Source organism: Phodopus roborovskii, unplaced genomic scaffold (assembly GCF_943737965.1).
Source record: "Phodopus roborovskii unplaced genomic scaffold, PHOROB, whole genome shotgun sequence".
Taxonomy (NCBI): Eukaryota; Metazoa; Chordata; class Mammalia; order Rodentia; family Cricetidae; genus Phodopus; species Phodopus roborovskii.
The window spans coordinates 1029145-1050407 of NW_026126511.1; the positions used below are offsets into that span (position 1 = coordinate 1029145).

Here is a 21263-nt window from a genome sequence, read left to right on the forward strand (position 1 = left end):
TACAAGACAGAATTCAATAAATCCTACATAGGAGTCCCAAAAGTGTATGCAAGAATATAGAAGAAAGAGCTAGTCATTCTAGTTAAGAAAAACCAAGACAGTATCACAGAAGTTTGTGGGTCCTACAGAATGCATTGCTTTTCGTCATTGAACCTTACACATCTCCGTAACATTTCATTTTGGTGCCTCAGGATGGGGGAGGGGGGTTAGTCCTTACATGACTTGAATGTGAATTTGAATTGTGTGTTCTACTTAAGTAGAGATGGATCCATTGCTCAAGTCAGAAAAAGCAAAAGGAAAAACAAAAACAAAAAAAAAAAAACTATATTTCTCTTTATTTGAGGATGGGAAGGGTATCATTTGCTTTTCGTTTCTATCAATGGCACTGAATCGGGGCATCTATAGCACAGATGAAATACTCTTGTGGAGCTCTCTGCAAATGATTTGTGTTGCGTGTGTGTGTGTGTGTGTGTGTGTGTGTGAGAGAGAGAGAGAGAGAGAGACGTGTGGCTCTTGCATGTTGACTTTAAATTAACCACATCCCATACTGTCAAGAATACGTTCATTGAGCACTGCAGTCAGAAGAAATCTGTGCCCTTCCATTCCTTCACCCTCCCCTCTGTGTTCCCCACTGCCTCACAGGTTCAGCCTCCATTTTGCACTCCAGATGAATTTACATACTGGGCAACAGACTGTGGCAATTACGCAGGGGCACTTATGTACTTCTGTTCATTCTATGTCATCATCGCCTACATCATGCTGAATCTGCTTGTAGGTAAGAGATGTTCGTGGAATTATATTTTTTTTTCATCTCTTCAAACTCAGGTACTTAGATAATTATGTACAATTTTCGGGTAATTATCCTGGATTGCTTGGGGCGGGTGTTTCATGGCATTAATTATAAATTGTTGCCTCTCAACCCAGGAGCTGAAAAGAGCTTTGAAAGGCATGGAAATGGCAGTTGATTGCAGTTTGGAGAGTTGTCCTATTTATTATGCTCATTAATTCCCAAAGAGCCTTTCCCATGGATTGGGCTGAACACAGATCAGGGAGGGCTACTTTTATAGCCTCAAAATGTAATATTTTTTTGTTTTAAAAGATATATTTTGTCCACCCAGCTGTGGGGCCACCCAGACCCCAATATGACCCCTTAAAATGCCCTGGAACGCTCAAGTAAGCATAGGATCCAGCTGGCATGAATGTCTACACAGAGTGCTTTTGAGCTGATGGCCCTCCTGTTTTGGAAAGGCAAGCGCCAAATAAATAGCTTAGTCCAACTGAGAGATATGCCAGCTTGGAAACTGTACTAAAATCACTTTGAAAAGATTGGCTTTGTAATGTGAGTGATAACATCTATTACTTATAATAGATGTTTTACTTTTTCTAAAAAGTGACGTATTAACATACTTGTCTAACATCTGGATTTTTCCCCCCTTAGCCATAATTGTGGAGAATTTCTCCTTGTTTTATTCCACTGAAGAGGACCAGCTTTTAAGTTACAATGACCTTCGACATTTTCAAATCATATGGAACATGGTAGATGATAAAAGAGAGGTAGGAACTGTGGGTGTGGCTCACTTGCTTAACAAGCACACATAGGATCCTGGTTTTGATCCCCAACACCACATAAAGCATGGTGTGGTGGTTAATGGTTGTAGTCCCAGCACTTGAGTACCGGAAGCAGGAAGTCAGATGTTCAAAGTCTTCCTCAACCTAAAGGTGGGGATGGGCCATTGTTTCCTGCTCCATCTCAAAGAAAATAAATGACAAATGCAAATATTCCAAAGTTCATAAAACCCAAAATTTGAAACACTTCTGGCCCTAAAATTTCAGTAGGAGATAATTCAGTTCATTAGTTCCAGAAGTTATGAGTGTGTTGAAGAAGGCAAAAAAAAAAAGGATGGTCTTGGGGTAGATCCTTTAGCTAATAAGGTCATGAAGATGTGGTTGAAGAGGTGATGGTTGAGCTCACATCAAGAAATAAGGTAAGATCCATCTTGAGAAGACCAAAACATACTTCAGGAAGAGTTAAGAGTACAAAGGCAAGGATTAACATAGTTGACATACGTAAGGGTGTGAAAGGCAAGGTGTGGTCATGACCCAGGGTCTACAAGACAAGGTGTGACCTCTTCACCTTGCTTTACTTTCTGCCTGTGATAGAATTCCTTGGCTTCCAACTGGGTTCTAGTCTCTTGTGAACTTGTAGAGAACAGAGATGCCTGGTCTGGTTCTTTTATGTCATCTAGATCTATATTTGTCTCTTGATCTCACTTGATCTCACCTGATAGGTGAAGGAAAGACTACACAGCCATTCATACTGACATCCTAATGACTAGCAAGAAGACCTGGGCCACCAGATTCATTCAAAGATACAGTCAGAGTTTGTGTATTAGGCTGTGTTACATGGAATAGAACAATAGTTTTTAGAGTCTCAGTGTCCAGACTTATCCCAGAAGGAAAGCAAAGCTGAAGCCTCATTGTCTTATCTGAAAGTTGTTCTAATCATTGAGAAGACCTACAAAGAAGCCATTTCAATGGAGGCAAAATAACAAATGTCAAGAAGTCCCAGCCAGGCATTGGTGGTGCATGCCTTTAATCCCAGCACTCGGGAGGCAGAGGCAGGCAGATCTCTGTGAGTTCTAGGCCAGCATGGTCTATAGCACAGGCTCCAAAGCAATACCGAAAAACCCTATCTCGAAAAGCAAAACAAAACGAAGACCCAAAGTAAGTGAGGAGGGTTGTGTACATGTATACCACCCACTCTTAGGAAGACATTCATCAAGGTGCATGTGCAGAGGTAAGTAGACTGCCGAGCACATGGACTAAGGGCTGTCTCTAGGGGAAACTGCATGGGTTTTTTTTTTCACACTCACTGGCTGAAGTCAATACTATAAAAACCCACTGGAGCAGAGGAACAGAAGGCTACTGTTCAGTTCTTTACATCATATGCTTAGCACCCATCAACTGCCCAGCTTTCAGTGAAACCAGTGATGTTCTTCCTGGCTGGTGCTATTTATGCTGGTGATCCCCTTACCTCAGCCTCCCTGGCATTTGGATTATAAGCCTGAGCTACCAATCTTGGCTCATAGATTTACTTTGTTGTCTGGGTTTCTATGTAAAAAGATATCCCTTCCCAGCGAATCCCTGGGACCTCCTGATGACTCACTTTGCTGGCCCTTGTACTGTCTCCTCACCCAGGGTGTGATCCCCACCTTCCGAGTGAAGTTCCTGTTACGGCTGCTGCGTGGGAGGCTGGAAGTGGACCTTGACAAGGATAAGCTCCTGTTTAAGCACATGTGTTATGAGATGGAGAGACTACACAACGGTGGCGATGTCACCTTCCATGATGTCTTGAGGTATGCAGTTGGTTTTACAGCCCAACGTCACAGAGATTTTCTGAGGCCAGAGATGAAAGCTGTGGCACACAGGGACCGACAAATTTAGGTACCAAGGGTGTTTAAAACCTGTGTTGCCACAGTGATAAGGCAAGTAGTCTTTCTCACTGCCCCGTAATGACCATGTCTGATCACTACCTCACATAGAAAGTATAGGGAGCAATAGCTTGCCATCTCAGAAGGAAAGAAAAAGAGACCCGGAGAGGGAGTGGTTCTGTCTCTTTGTTTTGGGATGAAGGTGTGGTCTTGTAAGAGTTAAGGGACTTGCTCAGGGCCACTTGGTTAGGTGACAAATATGGAGCTGAAATCCTTATCTTCTCATTCAAGTGAGTCTGATCTGCCCCACCTGCTCCTTCACAATTGCCCCTGCTTGCTTAAAACATGACATTGTCTGTGTGTTTTACGAGCACAAGGACTGAAACTCAGCTCTACCTGCCAGTCTTTCTTAGGAGGCTCTCTGTGTTACCTTGCTAGAGCCACTGTGCTCGAGTCACCACAGAAGTTTATTGCTCATGATTCTAGAAGCAAGAAACCTGAAGCCAAGGAAGGGCACTGTTGGTTCTTTGTGAGACTTTGAGGAAGAATCTGTTCCAATCCTCTTCTAGATCTTTGAGTGGCTTCTTGCAGTGTTTAGCTAGCAGTGTGGTCTACACTGTGATCTCTGTCTTCATCTTCAAAGGTGTGTGTGTGTGTGTGTGTGTGTGTGTGTGTATTATTCCTTTTGTAAAGATACCAGACATCTTGCATTAAATCCCCAGATACTCTAGTCTGGCCACATCTTAACTAGGTCTGCAGTGAACTCTACACATAAGGTCACAACCTGAAGCTCTTGACATAAATCTTAAAGTAACATTTATGCTCCACAAGTCCTTTCAAATTACAGTGTCATTTGACCTCACCAGGGTAGTATTTAATGAGCTAATGTAGAACTTATGCCCCATATCAAAGAAACCAATTGAAAGAACTATTTCAATATAGCTGATTCCCTTCATAATAGCATGAGAAACATCATCGCAAGAAACCCTTCACAAACTCCCTTGTCAGAGGCATCTGTGACACAGAAACTGGCTAGAACATTTGACTGACTGTAGCTATTTTACTCATGTTGCATGAGCCTGGCATGTTAAATATTGGGTATTACCACAAATTTGGGGCAGAGACCATTCAGGTAGATAAAACTCCACTTGTGCCTAAAAGAAGAAAAAAAAAGGTTAGAGCAGCAAAGGAAGAGCCTGGGGAACGTTCCCTAAAGTCCCTAGTTTTGCCTCTTGCTATCATTTCGTCCATGGATAAGCTAAGGAGCACAGGACAAGTTGGGGCAGGATCATGGGTGAGAAAGAACGGCATCCCTCTTAGAATGTTGAGCTCTCCTTCTGATGGCACAGTGTTTTTAGGTTGTCCATGAAGCACCCAGAACTACTGTGGTTATTAATACTTAGCATTTGGCCTCTCTGGAGCATTGTGGTGCATATGATTGCAAGGGACCTAGGCAAAGCCAATGGTGGTGATGTTGGCCCTCCATGACCCACAGAAGTTATGTAATATTAAAATTTCTGATAAGTCTGGAGGACTTAGTATCATTTTATGAAACACAATGCATGATTTTCCTCCACAATGGGAGGACACTTAGCAAAGAAGAAAGAGCTCTGATGGTGGCCTCAAGCTCACAATAGAGGTTGTATGAGAGTCCAGGGTGCTGAAGCTACACTTAAGTGTATAGTACTACCAGATAGGTCTATATTCCCCTTTGTTCAGTCCATGCTAGGAATTATCTGACTGCCCTTATGTGCGTGTGGGCTTGTATGCGCTCACACACACACACACACACACACACACACACTCACTCACAATGTTAGTTTTATTTACCACTGTCTGGACCTGTTGAGCCAAGGACTAAATGCATCTTCTGAAATTAATGAAGAAGACGTAGAGTGACAAATAGAGAGGGGAATGGAGCATGCACCCACTCACAGGCAAGGGTATGAACCATCACTAAGTAGAGCTAACCACAAGGAAACAGTGGAAGGAATGATCTTTCAGCAAAGAACATTCTAGAGTATGTACTTGACAGCTAGAGCTGTCGATACTACCTAACCCAGGCCTTCTGGATACATTCAGTGTCGGAAGTATCTCATAGATATTAGCTTGCCAGATTAAGGTAGGTGCCAAGACTATTCTCAGAATTTACACAGGGAGAGACAGAGGTGACATAACCATCCCCTCATCCAGCTGCAAGTGGCATCAAATGCTACGTACACCCGATTGTCTGGGAAGACGTATTCTCTGCATTTTGAACACCCAAGGCTCCAAACACCAGAGGAATCTGACCAGTGAAGCTGCTGTTCCTGTCTTCCAGCATGCTTTCCTACCGTTCTGTGGACATCAGGAAGAGCCTACAGCTGGAGGAGCTGCTAGCAAGGGAGCAGCTGGAGTATACAATAGAGGAGGAGGTGGCTAAGCAGACCATTCGCATGTGGCTGAAGAAGTGCCTGAAACGCATCAGGGCTGTGAGTGAACCATGAGTACCAGCTCGGGCTTTCCTTTCCTGTTGCTGTGATGAAAACACCCTGACAAAAGCAGCTTAAGTGAGGAAGGCTTATCCTGGCTCAGAGTTCAAGCGTAACTTACTGTCCATTACACAGGGGAAGTCAAGTAGGTAGGAGTTTAATCACATGACATGTGTTGTATAATCACATCACATCCACAGTCAGGCCACTTTCCACATTTTATATAGTTCAGGACCCCTTGATCATAAAAAGATCCCATCACAGTTACGATAAGTCTTTCCACACCAGTAATCAAGATAATCCCCCACAAGCATGCCCACAGGCCCATCCCTCAAGTGATTCTGGATTCTGTCAAGTTGACAATTAATACCCTCTCCCCCCACCACCTCTCCTCTCTCTCTCTCTCTCTCTCTCTCTCACACACACACACACACACACACACACACACACACACACACACACACACAAAATCACACAGAACAAGAGGGCTGAAAGAGAAGATTGTCTTCAGTGGAACAACCCTTCAGCACCTGGCCTGATACCCCTAAAATGCATCATCTTCATCCACTCAGGGTGTCTGATGCTGCTATAGCCTTAACTACTCCAGCTTCAGCCTCATTCTCCTCAGCAAGCTCTATCACACGTCTCAACTGAATCACATTTGTATGACATGAAGGTTTAAAAGGCAGTTTATGGGTATTAAAATATTTATGCTCTCCATTTATTAAACTCAACTGTACAAAATCCCCAAAATATCTACTGTGATGAAATCTGCAAAACTACTTTTAAATTGCTGCAAAAATTTCCAACATATGGTTCATCATGTTGCTTGGTCTCCAAAGACCCTCTCTCATGGAATTTTAATGTTGTGCCTGCTGCCTCCTGAACTGTAAGTCTGTGTGAGACTCACATATTAGTGAATACATACTCCATTAGCACATACTATATTTCCAATGAGTACATCTATTGGGCAATTAGTGTTTATGAATTCTTTTGACTTATACTTCACATACAGAGAAGAAAGGCAAGACAATCAGTAAACACTTTTTACACTGCAATTGATATAATGTAACATTGGTTTGATCCTGCCCTTCAGAACAACACCACTACAGACACATGCATTTCTGTTAGAAGAAAAACAAAATCTTCAAAGAAAATAAACACTCTAGCACAGCCTCCTAGAGCAAGGCCCGGTGCCCACTGCAGCCAGGAAAAAGGCTGCTGTTGAGCTGGCCTACCAGGCTGCCCTACAAAGTCCAGAACCAAGACCGGAATGTGGGGGAGGGGCTGGCATTCATCAAATGAGGAAAGAATTAAATAAGAAGGGAAAATAAAACACATATTAGTGCTCTGGTGTTCGTGGTGCTCGCTCGCCTTTAATTAGGCAAGCGAATCTCTGTGAGTTCGAGGCCAGCCTGGTCTACAGAGCTAGTTCCAGGACAGGATCTAAAGCAGTACAGAGAAACCCTGTCTCAAAAACAAAAACAAAACAAAACAAAAACAAAAAAAAAAACAAAAAACAAAAAACAAAAAAACAAACAAAACACATTAGTGATTTTTAAATGGCATATAAACTAGCATGGATGAGCATAACAAGTCCAATTGTTCTACAAATGGGATAGTTGGGAGATGCCTCTAATCTACAAGCCTTGAATATCAATCTAACAGCCTCAAAACTAGTTTGAGTCTTACTTAGAATTCCTAAGAGGTCAACAAACCCAAAGGTCTCGAGAGAGGGAAGAAGACACCGTGATGGATGAGAGTGGGACAAAGAAGCCAGGCGCCTACCTATCCCTTTTATGAAAGCACAGCATCTCCTTGCAGAAACAGCAGCAGTCATGCAGCATCATCCACAGCCTGAGGGAGAGCCAGCAGCAGGAGCTGAGCCGGTTCCTGAACCCTCCCAGCATCGAGACCACCCAACCAAGCGAGGACACTAATGCCAACAGCCAGGACCAAAATATGCAGCCTGAGGTAGGAGATGAGGTACCTTGCATCCAATGATGTTCTGTGGGAGTTGGTTCTGGCCACAGACATCTCAAACAAAGTGACAGCATCTTTAAGGTGGCTTTGTGTTACAAAGAACCAAAAATAATGAGTACATGTACATCCAGATATTTTAATTTTTGTCACTTAGAATTCAGTTGATTTTTTTTTTTTGGAGGGTGGGGGTAAAATTGTGGTTTGTATGGTGTGTCAGTCAACATTCTGTACTAAACAAAACACCTGAGACATTCAACTTAGAAGCAGGGAAGGTTTGCTTGGCTCTCAGTTTGGGATGTTTCAGTCCAGGGGTGGCTGACTCACTGTATAGGATTATAAAAAGCAGTACATCATGATGTACTGAGTGTGGTGTGGGAACCTGTGGTGTCCAGGGACCCCAAATTCCTCTTCAAAGACAGACCCTATCCCTATAATAACCCAACTTCCTCTCACTAGCCTTCACCTCCCATTAGTGTCTTAGGCTGGAGACCAAACCATCAGCTATGGGCCATTCAAGATCCAAACTACAAAAACATATACTAAAACCAGTTAACATCCTGAGTGTTGTTTGCTTGCTTCTTTTGCCATAACAGATAAACTTGAGCATAGAAATATGTGCTTTTAAATGATTATGATTTACACGAAGCCTTGCCATAATTTTTTTCTTCCGCTCAGCACATCGTGGAAATTTTCAGTAAAGTTAGCAAAATACATGCACTTGACTCTCAACCCTCTCAATAATCAAATGCATTGGGGATTTATCCTTTCTTATTTGGGCAGCAGAGGAGCATACAGAATTAAGAAAAAAAGTAGCTTCTGTCTACTAAAACACAGCTAATTTCATTTTAAAAGTTATTCTATGTGCGTATTCAAAAACAAAACAACAACCACAAAACCCAGAGAGCCCTGTGCAGCTGGCAGGGAGGCCCCACACCTTTATGTGGCTGCAATGATTTGATGCTAATCACCTGGAGTCCATCCAGCACACTGTGCAGTACCTCCAGTTTCAATGAGCTCATGATGCATGGCAACATAGTCTGGATAAAGGACAAATTGGATCTCCAGGCCCCAGGGCTCCAAATGGACCTGTTACGTCCTGGTACAGTTTCGTGTGAGTTTAGTGGCTCTCTACAAGAAACCAGGAATCACTTGCCTCCTTCTTCACAGACTATGGGAGCAGTTAGTGACCCTGCTGCAGGTCTGACCTAGAGACATCTGGCAAGGATTTATGAGGAGTCAGATCAGGTTGAGACAGACTCTGAGATTTTAGAGCTTCCCAAAAGGTATCCAAAAGCTGAGGTGTGTGTAGGGCGTGGTGGTGATGTTTAAGGATTTAAAGTATTGTGATAACCAAGACTATAAGGGGCTGGGGGGACACCTGCTGTTCCAGAGGACCCAAGGACAGTTTCCTATACCCACATCTGACAGTTTAAGACAACCCACAGCTCTAGCTCTAAGGCATCCAATGCCCTTTCCTGGACCCTACGGGTAGCTATACATGTGTGACATACATTTTCGTAGATGCACACACACACACACACACACACACACACACACACACACACACACACTGAATAAATAAATATAAAAACGATGACAATGGTTAGTGAAGAGCAAGGTAAGGTGGCAGGTGAGCTCGAGATGGAGGCAAAGCACCTGTGAGTCCTCAGCATCAGGAAGTTCTCAGTCTGGGCTTCCCCAGGAACATCAAATCAACGGTGAAGATAACCGTCCCATGTAGTCCTCAAAAGTCTCTGCTATATTTCAAAATAACTGGAAAAGTCACAAGGTCCCAAAAACACTGAAATGGTAGATATTTGAAGAGTCAAAAACGGGAACCACACTGACTTCATCAGTTTATGTTATAAACTTGGGGTAATTACCACACTATACCCCACAAAGCTATACAAATATTTGTGACAAATTAAATATTTGTTTTAAAGAGGAAGACCCACAACTGACTAAGTCTTCTCCCATGTAGACAAGCAGTCAGCAGCAACTCTTGAGCCCTACTCTGTCCGACAGGGGAGGGAGTCGGCAGGGTGCAACAGACCCTGGAAAACCCCAAAGGAAGTTTGGACAATGGCGTCTGCCCTCAGGTAGGTACATCAGTCATTTCTCTACCTACTGGGGGAACTTAAGAGGCATTTGCTCTCTTTTTTAAACTTTGGGTCTTAGATTTTACTTCATCTGCTGATCTATATTAGTCTGCCTTCCGCTACCATAACTTACATGGGAGAGAACCCAATTGAAAAGAAGAAAGGTTTACTGGCTCATTCTGTTGGAGGTTTCAGCCCACGGTCGGTTGGTCCGTTGCTATTGGGCCTGTAATGATGCTGCATAGCATAGTGGAAATGTATGACGAGGAAAGCAGCTCACGTTATCACAACCAGGACAAAGAAAAAGAGGGAAAGATTGCCGTCCCACAATCTTCTTCCAGGGCATGACCCCGGTGACCCAAGACCTACTAGGTACCACATTTTAAAATTCTACCACTTCCCAATAGCACAAGGTGGGACCAAGCCTCCAACATCCAGGGCCTCTGGGAACATTTCAGACCCAAACAGGGTGTGTATCTGATTATCATAGACAGTGAAACAATGAAATGTATTCCCTTATCAGAAACATTCTCCTCAAAACAACTTCTCTAAACATAACTATATTGGCCCTCATTTTCAGCTGCCATCGCTGAGAAGACGGCACCTGTTAACAAAATGAGATGTTACAGCCAAGATCCAGAAAGAGAGGAGGAAGAGGTTTCCAAGGGCTTCCTGGGTACAGTCAAGGCATCTCAAATATGGGCAAAACTTATCTAAGAAGGAATGGGTAGATATGATCTTCAGAAAATGCCACGGAGTTATCAGAAAGGGCCCAGGTCCTACTTCATCCCAACACATGCTGTGTAGCTGAGCTTATCGCCACCCTGACCTGAGCTTCTTTGTCTCAATGACAGCAGGAATGATGACAAACCTCCATGTAGTGTTGACCATGTCACTAGTCCCAGAGCATTACCTGGGTCATTCAATCCTCACAGCTCTATTATTTCCCACGTTTTATTAATTTAGCAAGAGTCATCTTCTAAAGAAATGTGAGGTGCCTGAAAGCCAGGATGCTCTCATGAAGGGACACATACCCCAGTCTCCTCTCTACCAAGGTCTAAGCCTGTGGTGAGACAGGGCTTCATTTTCTGCTTTCCCCATGCTGAGCTTCAGCCCCACACAAGAACAGTGGGTGGACCCTGAGGCTTCTTCTGCCACACATCTGTTCACAAAGTAGATGGCAGTACAGTTTACATTCCAGGTCTTAAAGCCACTGGTGAGGGGTCAGAGAGGGCCTAACTTCTGTCTTGGTCTAAGCAAAGCTAGGAATGTCAGGAATCAAGGTTGAAGAGGCACAGGGGCCACAGTGTGAAAATCCTTAAATGACAGACTGGGAAGTTTCAATTTCATACTCTGGGCAATTAGAAGGGATACGTCTGCAACCTTTGCTTTGTAGAAAGATTAATGTGGTAACACAGCCAAGAGTTCACTTGCCTCTGGCTGTGACTGACAGTGACCTGCAGGCAGACGGCAGGCTACAGGATATTACAGCAGTCTGGACACAAGTGATAATGCCACGGTCCACACCGCTGGTCCAACACGACAGGGCAGATATGAGAGATGTCCCTCCTTGGTATTCGCTTAGGTGGGTGGCAGAGGGATCCTGTCAAGATATCGACAGTGGTGCCTGTCTGTGTAGCCTCACTGTGAAAAATGGTGATAAGCAGAGACAAGCTACTAGGGGCCTGCAAAGTACGAGGGGGCGAAGGGAAATGTAAAGTACATTTTAGGGAGGCATCCCACATCACACTGTCCACTTATCAGGTCATCTCAAACACACACACACACACACACACACCTTCAGCCTCCCAGCACCACAGTGAGCACATTTACATGGTCTTAATCCTGCAGTGGAGAAAATAAGATAAGGGACATGAACTTGCCAGGGACTTCATATCTGCAGATTACACACGGGACACAAGACCAAGGCAACGGGAAGTCAAAGCTACTTCTGCTTTCCACGACACTATCACTCTTTGTCTCCCTAATGAACATCAGCTTAAACATACCACCACTGTAGCACTTCTATTTTACACAAATTGGGGCAGCTTGTGGTTTCTATTTTCCTCAAGTAAAAGGAACCAGCGGTATACTTTCCCAAGAGTTATTATTAGCTGCCCATGAGCATAAGTTTATTGGAAAGAATCAAGCACGGGAGAGGTCTCTTACTTAACGTCTGGAGATAGGAAATGGGAGCCAAAAGCATCATGATTTTCCAGGAATGGCTTACGCAGGCTGAAACAGCCACCAGTCAATAATGGAACTCCCCTTAATTCCACAGCCCCCAAACCAATAAGCCATTCGGTGTCTTCAGTTAACCTACGGTTTGGAGGAAGGACAGCCATGAAGTCTGTGGTGTGCAAGATGAACCCCATGCCAGATACAGCTTCCTGTGGCTCTGAAGTTAAAAAATGGTGGACCAGGCAGCTGACCGTGGAGAGTGATGAGAGTGGAGATGACCTCCTGGATATTTAGACGGGAGCCAAGACAAAGGAAGTCACAGGGTGAAAACTTGCCTCCTTCATCCAGAGAGCAACATGTAATTGCTGTGAACTGAACTTCACCTTGGTAGGGGATTTTCTCAGTTGATTTTTGTCCATTTGTAGGAATGGTTTATCAAAGCAGTATGTGTTGTGTATTGTTGTAATATATTAAAGAAAATTTGGGGCTAAGGATACAGGTCAGTGGAAGACCACTTGCCCAATATGTGCAAAGCCCTGTGTTTGAATCACAGAAACACAAGAAAAGAAAGAAAATGTATATAATGGTGGCAGTGTTGCTGATGTAGAAGCTGCGCCAATAGCAGATGTATACCAAACATTCATGTGTTCTGTGTGTATAAGCTAAGATGTATTCATCTGTACTCTTGTGTGTTATTACTACCCCTCCCAAAGAGTGCTAAGCCCAAAGTGGCCCATATTCATAGTACAGGGGTTATATTCTAGCCCACTCCCCCATTTCCAATAGAAATACCTCCCTTGGGAGAAATTATTTATGTTTGATCTGAAGAAGGCCAGCACTTAGCTCACGCTAAAATAATAGCATTTTCAAAAGTACAGATTCAGAAGTTTTAAAAGCATATTCTTTTTCTGAAGTCATTTTAAAAAAATATGCATGAGGTGTTCAGCAATCAGAGCAATTTGATTTCTGCCTTTGAGTACTCTAATGAAAAGTGTTGCCTGCTTCCAGGAAAATTGTGTGTGCAGGTCCCAGGTAAAGGAATTGGTCCCAGATACTAATTGGTATAAAACAAACCAGTAGGCTGATTACTTCAGGTACATGAGGAGATAAAAATATTTTGAAATCTTGAAAAAAGTCCTTTTGAATAGCTGAGTTTAGAAGATAGGATAAAGGTATCAGGCTTGACTTAGTTAAAAGGTTTGCATTCAGAAGGCTATCATGGACTTCATGTTCTATCCTTGCTTTGGCTGTTTTGCTGTGAGTCCACAGGGACATTATAGATTGGCTCTAATACACAATTGCTATGCTAGATTCAAAATAATTTCCCTGGTACTAGAATTATGTATGGAAATAATAGAAGTGTGAAAAAAAAAAGTAACTCACTCTGAACCCATTTTGGGAGTACCACAACTTAATTTTATTCTTCCCACATGTTAATGGTCCATGTCCTCAGGGAAAAATTAGGAACACAAAAAGACTTGGAAGCACTGGTGGACCCTGGGCTGGGCAGGGCCTCTGCTGTCAATTGCAGATTTGGTGTCCAGATTATTTTAAGAGATTGAGTATGTAAAAATTATCTGACTCCTGGGTTGCTTTATGATACCCCTTTCTCCATTTAACTTTCTTCAAATGGCCAAACATTGTGTCCTTTCTATATAAAAGGTGTGACATTATGTGACCATCCATTGCTTATATGGTTAGTTTTGCCTATAAGATAATAGGCAATTCAAGTTCGTGCAGCCAGGGGGGATTTTTATTTGATTTTATGTTCATTTGGAATTTGAGTTTTGTATATAAAAAATAAATATCGGATTTCTAGAAGAATTTACTATGACCTGGTTATCGTTTTTAACCCCTTCCGTGTATGTGTATGGGATGGGGCACTCTGTAGTTGGCATTTTGCAAACCCTGTATGGAATATTTAATCCATACTTGGTCGGCAAAAGCTCCATCCCTGGTAATCATTTAAAGCTAGAATGATCCTTTTTAAGGTTGTGCTGACACACCTGGGTTGGCATTAGTGCTGAAAGAAGGAAACAAACCATTTATGTTGCCTCATTACAATAAGTAATGGAACTTCGCTCCCACTAAACACTGGATCCTTCCTGGAAAGTCTGTGGAATGAGCACTTGGGAAAACATCATCATCACTCATTCCATAGTGAAGCAAAAACAACCTAGCAATGCATTCAATGCTACAGCACCCCTACACTTAGTTAAGCCAGCAAGTGCCTCCTGGGTAACTGGGCCGTGCGGTTTAACTGAAGCAAACAGAGGAAAGTTCAGTTAAAAATAGGTACTACCTCATTTAGGTTTTACCCAATGGAATATGCAAGTTGGGTGATACAGATGGAAAACTAGAGCCACCCATGTTCCCTGGTCCTCAGGGAACCAGTCACAGTGACAAACCTGTCACCATACCACCCACTGTCTTTAATTAAGGGAGCTGTCAGGTCCAAGGACACAGGAACTCTTGAGGGGTGCAATGCTTCATACAGAACCCCTGAGAGAGAACAGACCACACAGACATTGTCCATATGGCAACTCAAAGGAGCTCAACAGGAATAGGATGGGACAGAAAAGCTGTGTGATGACATTCAGATATTCCTAGTGATGCTTCCAGACCAATGCCCATGATCGGTAGCTCTCTAATTACACCCCAAGATGGTGAATTTGATAAGGGCAAATATAATGAAAGTGACTATTAAAAAGCCTTGCATACACGTGGTGTCTAAGCCAGACATTCTTGTCTGCCTTTCGTTGTTGGGTGTAGCTTACTATATATACATTGGCGAGCTCAATATCTTACGTGTCAGTGGTGGTCTTTCTCACAAAGCTACTCAAAGTATCCTAAAATTTGAACTAAAAGCTGTGGTGATATATTTTTTATGATTTAATAAAGCCACTGAATATCAAAATGCAAAGCCAGAAACACTAGACAGCCATAGAAGCTTGGCAGTGATGGCATACACCTTTAACCCCAGGACTCAGGAGACAGAGACAGACGGATCTCCGTGAGTTCAAGGCCACCCTGGGCTACATGAGAGTGAATGAGTCTAAAAGAGAAACAGGGCTCATGCCTTTAATCCCAGCACCAGACAAGGTTTCCATTTCAGCCTTGGTAAAGGTAAGAGCTAGTGGCTGGCTGCTTTGCTCTCTGATCTTCAGCTTGAACCCCAATATCTTTATCTGGGTTTGTGCTATTCCTCTTACACTAAACAAAAGAAGCATATCCTTAGGTTGAAATCTGAGCCCTTGGAAACTGTGAATGAGACAGATCTCTTTGGGAAGCAGTGTTTGCAGAGGTATTTAGTTAGGATCTCATAACTGAGTAAGGCACCGTAATTTACTAAGACTGGTCTCCTAGCAATAAGAAACACACAGGGGACAAAATGAACTGTGAAGACACAGACATACAGGTAAGGGGGCCGTGTAAGGATGGAGGCAGAGGCCAGAGGGATACTGCTGTTGGCCAACAAACTCTTGGAGCCATGAGAAACTGCAACAGTCAAGAAAAGTTGCTCTTAAATGGGCTTCGCAAGGAGCCTAACCTGCTACCAGCTCGCATTTTCAACTTGCAGATAGCAAAATTTAGAGAACCAACTTCCATTGTTTGCAACCACCTAGTTTATAATGCTTTATGATAGCCACCCTAGAACATTAATACACAACCCCCATTCACCCCAGCCCCCAAGATTGCCCACATTATCCTAGTGTTCCAAGAAACCCAGTTTTGAAAGTACCAGTATAGACCAAAGACTTTTTTATTGTTTTTAATTTAGCCAGGGTCTATATATAAGCCAGGGTGATCTTAAAGTTTACATGTGACTGAGGGTGATCCTAACCCTGATCTTTCTGTCTCCACCACTTGAATGCTGGAATTGCATCCTTAGCCAAAGATCATAAGTCTAGGAGTGTGACTGATTTTTTTTTCAAGCCCTATATTTATTTCCCTCTATGGAATCTTGGATGAATTTCAGACCCACTCCAAGCTGCAATTTAATAACTCACCTTTTAAAAAAGGCAACACAAGAAATTTCTTCACTTCGTTTACTGAAGGGGTGGACAAGTCTGTTAGATGGCCTTAGTCTGGGCTGACTTGGAGGTCCTCTAAATCATTAACCAACTGGTTGTTCTCTCTTCCAGGATCCCCAGTGAGCCAATAATTAGCCTTTCGTTTTCTCAGCTAAGATTTCTACTGTCAGGTTTAGCAACAACCTCAGTCTGAGAGTGGATTTGGAGGACCACTCTTTTCTTTAATGTATTTTAAACCCAAAGAGAGCACTTCTACAAAACGATTCTCTAACACCACTCCCAAAATACACCCAAAAATTAATCTTTCTCATATTGCCCTGTCCTCTTTTTCATTCTACCCCTCTGCAGGGTGACTCTGAGGGAGGGGAAAAAAGCAGATTTTTATAAGGGGAAGTGTCCTGAAACCTTAGCATTCAGTTTACTGTGTGAGCCTTTCAAGTCCTCACTAGAAAACACTAGTTGCAAAATCACCTACATTGACCTCACCAGGGATGGGAGAAACAGTGACTCGGATAACAAGTTGGAAGCTGCATCAGCCTGTGCTATGCTAGCATACAGCTGCAGAAGCTATCTCAGCTTTCCTGGGATAGAGAATGTTCAGGGTCCTTCTGGCCAGAGAAACCATGAGACACATGGGTTCAGGTTTGTGCTTTCTTTATTCCCAGTTCTTTGTTCAAGCTGGAGAGTGTCCTAGTGAGTGACTTCCCAAGACTCCACATCATGGAGGCTTTTAGGGCTGGAAAGGAGAATGCCAAGGAACCAAATGACATTGCTGAGGACGAGCTATCCTGCTTCCCCTCACCTTCCCACATTTGAACTATACTAGCCATTTTCAAACTGAATTCCTTGGAGCTTATGGGTAGTGTGAACCACGTGTGGAAAAAGGATTTAGAGGATGTGTATCAGAGAAGACAATGTCTCTTCTCATAAGCCATGCGAGGAGGTAACAATTCCCACCTCACAGTGGAAATTGCCCCCACATAAACCTTGAATCCTTGGGATTTCCTTACCAACCATCTTCCTTCAGAGCACCCCCCTCAATCAGACTTGGCATCTGATGCATCCTGGATATGTGTGATTTTTACCCACCCAACTGCTGCCCTACTGGCTGACGTTGATTTTCCACCAATGGCAAGTTAATTATAACCACGGGGATCTTCTCTTACATGGATCATCTTTCTCCATATCATGGTTTGAATATCTCCTCTGCCCTTCAGCACTGCACTTAATTTCGTTTCCAGAGAGAAGCATCCTCATCGCCAGTATGTGTTTATAGTATTTGCCTGTCTTACACAATCGCTTATATGAGTTGTCCTCATTAGTGATTGCCTTCATACGGCATTGTCTTCATTACCGTGGCTGTTATGATGATAAAATGCCCTGATAAAGGCAACTAACTTAAGGGAGGAAAGGTTTGTTTGGGCTCACAGGTTGAAGTCACAGCCGCTTGTAGTGGGAAAGTCATGGCAGCAGATCATATTGCCTCTCTGGGGCAGATCATATTGCCTCTCTGGGAAGTAAGCAGTCCTGCTCTTTCTGGTCCTGACTGTGCTCCTCCGGTGTGAGGCACATGAGGTGTCATCTGGTCACATTGCATCTTTAGTCAAAGGCAGAGAGCAATGGATGCTTCTGCTTAGCTCTCTTAGCCTAATCAAGACGCTCCCCAAAACACAGGCTCTGAGGTCCATCTCCCAGACTGCCCTACATCCCATGAAAGTGGCAAATGAGACTAATTGTCATGGACACTAAGACAACATGTCCAGGTGCTATGCTTATTTTGCCTATTAGTTCTGGAAAATGCCGGTATGTGACAAAAACTTGTTGAATGAACAATTAGATAGATGGGTGAATGGATACGGATGGGATGGAAAATCTCATATGCCCCTCCAACTGACAATCTCTCCATGTATTCGCGGTTGGTGGTATATTATGATTTAATAAAGGCACTGGAGATCAAAATGCAAAGGCAGCCACATCCATAGAGCCAGACGGTGGTGATGCTCACCTTGAGTCCCAGCAGCCATGCCAGCTAGCCATAGAGGCCAGGTGATGATGGTTGATACCTTCAATCCCAGGACTCAGAAGACAGAGGCAGATGGATCTCTATGAATCAGAGACTACCCAGAGCTGCACAAGAGTGAATCACCCAAAAAGTGTGACAGAGATCTCCCCTTTGGTCTCAGCACTTGGGATCACACACCCTTAATCCAAGAGCTATGGAGGTAGAGACAGGCGTGGTATGGCTGGGCTGAGAGAGGAATATAAGGTGGGAGACAGAAACTGGGAGCATTTGCCTCTGAGGATTCATGGACACAGGAATCACCCATTTAGGTCTGAGGTAGAAGTGAGAGCTAGTGACTGACTGCGTTACTCTTTTGATCTTTGGGTAAGCTTCATTAAATCATAAATAATATGACACCATAACTGCTTGTGCTTATTCCTTATGAATATCTTTACACAGCTCATGTGCCTCACATAGGAGGAGCTACCACCTAAGACCAGACCAGGGGAAGGCAGAACTGCTTACTTCCCAGCAATGCAATTTAGTTTCCCATTGCCTTTACTAGGAAAGTTGCAATCTGAATGTAACATATTAAACCCCCCCCCACACACACACAGGTCTGACAAATCAACAGCTTGATGTATTGTTTCCTCACTTCTACTCAAGAAAACAGGAATAAGGGTGACTTAGATGCTTGACAAATTGCATGTTATGTGTATTTTATCATAATGAAATTCCACTTAGTGTAAAGGAGTATATATATATATATATATACATATATATATATATATATATATCCCCAAAACTAGTGAGTATACCATTCCAAAGCCACCCTTAAATCATTCTTCCACATGTTTTTATTTTCTATATAGTACCAGTTCTCCTGATTTAAACTCTGTCTGACTAAAGAGGTGCATGTTGTCATCTAAACTCCATTACAGTATTACTTAATTACTAAATTCCATTTGAACACTAGAGGGCTGACAGTCCTGTCCTTTGAATCCAGACACGAACTGTCTGTTTAGCAGTAGAATTGAAAGTGTTTTTCTGTAGTATCCCTTCATGGGCAAGTGGCTTGATGTCACTGTCAATATTCTGAAGTTTCAAGAAGGATTATGTAACCTTATTGTGTTCCTTTCTCAAAATGATATTGTGGCTCTGTTACATACAATATGGAGAGTGACACCCCACCCCCAAATAACACTATGTTGGAACTTTTCTTTTGATGGTCATTCCCGGCAGGTGCTAGTAGTGCCTGGCTAACAGAGAAGTCTTTCTGAGGTCAATTTGCTTAATTTTGTAATTCCAGCAGTATCCACTGTAATGTAAACAGCATACTCTCGTTCCTCTTTATAGCGAGATAAAATTCCATTTTGAGTATAAGTGAAATTTTTCTTACCCACTTATCTATAGATGCCTTAGCTATTACAAATAGTGCTACAATGAACATTTATATGCAAAGGGCTCTGTGACATACAGGTTTAAAGGTTTTTTTTATGTAAATACCTAGGCATTGTAATAGCTGGGTCATAGGGTGGATATGGTATTAGGGTTTTGAGGAACCTTCATGTTGATTTCCATGTTAACTAGACTAGCTTAAATTACTATTGTCAGTATGTAAGGAATGGTTTCCCTTTCTCCACATCATCATCAGCATTTATTGTTATTTGTTTTCCTAATGACTACCATCTGATTGGAGGAGGATGGAATCTCAAAGCAGCTTTAATTGGCGTTTCGCTGATAGCTACTGATGTCAAATAGTTTTCATGTTGCTTGCTCTTTTGTACTTAATCATGTTAAAACTGTTCATTGTGTTAGCCCATATATTGATTGGATTCTCTTTATTTAGATTTTTAAAAAAATACTTTGAATGTCCTAGATATTAATCTTCTGTCAAATGTGCAGTTAAATTAATTTTAAGACTGATTTTTTTTTTTAGTTTTATGATGAATACCATTGGAATTTTAATGGAGATTATTGTAAATATATAGATTGCTTTTGGTAATATAATATTTTCATAATATTAGTTCCATTGATCCATGAACATAGAGTTCTTTCCATCTTCAGTGTTTTAATGACTTCTTTCTTTAGTATTTAAAATTTTTCATTGTAGAAGCTTTTACATCCTTGGTTTATTCTAATGCATCTGTTCTCAAGCTGTGGGTCACGCCCCTTTGAAGTGTTATATCAGATACCCTACATATCAGATATTTACATTATGATTCATAATAGTAGAAAAATTACAGTTATGGAGTAGCAATTAAATAACTTTATGGTTGGGGTTACCACATAAAGAACTGGGTTAAAGGGTCACAGCATTAGGGAGGTTGAGAACCATCAGTCTAAGGTTATTTATTTATTTATTTTAGATAATTGTCAACAGGATTATTTTCCTGATTTCTTTCTCAACATGTTTGGTACTGGTATACATGAGGGTTATTAATTTGTATGTGTTAATTATTTGTGCTTCTAAAGCCTTCTGTTGATGAGGAATACTGACATTGACTACAATCTACTTTAGTCAAAGTCTACTGATTTAAAACATAGCCATATTTAAAAATACTATCACATTATCATGTAGTGCATGAGAAGCAAATAGGTTATACAACCTAGTGGAGTTGATGCAAAAACTAACAAATTGCTATCATGTTAATTATGCCCTATAGTTGATGGTTAGTGCAAACTTTGATGAGAATATTCCTCGGTCTTCTTTTCAACTTTAGGAAAGAAGTAAAGAATGCTGGTATTTCTTCTCTTCAGGGTAGAAAGTCAAATTTAAAAAGAAAGGGGTCGTCGTGCGTGTGTGTGTGTGTGTGTGTGTGTGTGTGTGTGTGTGTGTGTGTGTTGATGTGTTTGTTGTCAAGGCTGCCAGTGACCTTGACAGATGTATCACCTCCATCAATACAGTTTTAACCTTTTCATCTATATTGGCCTCAAAAAAAAAAAAAATATATTAGCACACAGTCATCCCAGGTTGTATCAAACTCAAGGTGCTGTCTTATATTTTACAACCTGCTGTTTACATAATAAATGTCATATAGAGCACAATCCTAGACATACTA

General features: G+C 42.2%; 1 protein-coding gene across 1 annotated transcript in view; it reads left to right on the forward strand.

Moving 5' to 3' along the window:
* The window catches only part of Nalcn (sodium leak channel, non-selective), a 247723-nt gene extending 235264 nt beyond the window's left edge, over nucleotides 1–12459 (forward strand). Inside the window, exons 38-45 of the mRNA XM_051195188.1 lie at nucleotides 643–775; nucleotides 1439–1554; nucleotides 3199–3356; nucleotides 5752–5902; nucleotides 7727–7876; nucleotides 9867–9984; nucleotides 10565–10660; nucleotides 12266–12459. Of these exons, the coding sequence (XP_051051145.1) occupies nucleotides 643–775; nucleotides 1439–1554; nucleotides 3199–3356; nucleotides 5752–5902; nucleotides 7727–7876; nucleotides 9867–9984; nucleotides 10565–10660; nucleotides 12266–12459 (1116 nt within the window). The remainder of the gene's footprint in view (nucleotides 1–642; nucleotides 776–1438; nucleotides 1555–3198; nucleotides 3357–5751; nucleotides 5903–7726; nucleotides 7877–9866; nucleotides 9985–10564; nucleotides 10661–12265) is intronic.
* Nucleotides 12460–21263: the final 8804 nt, after the last annotated feature.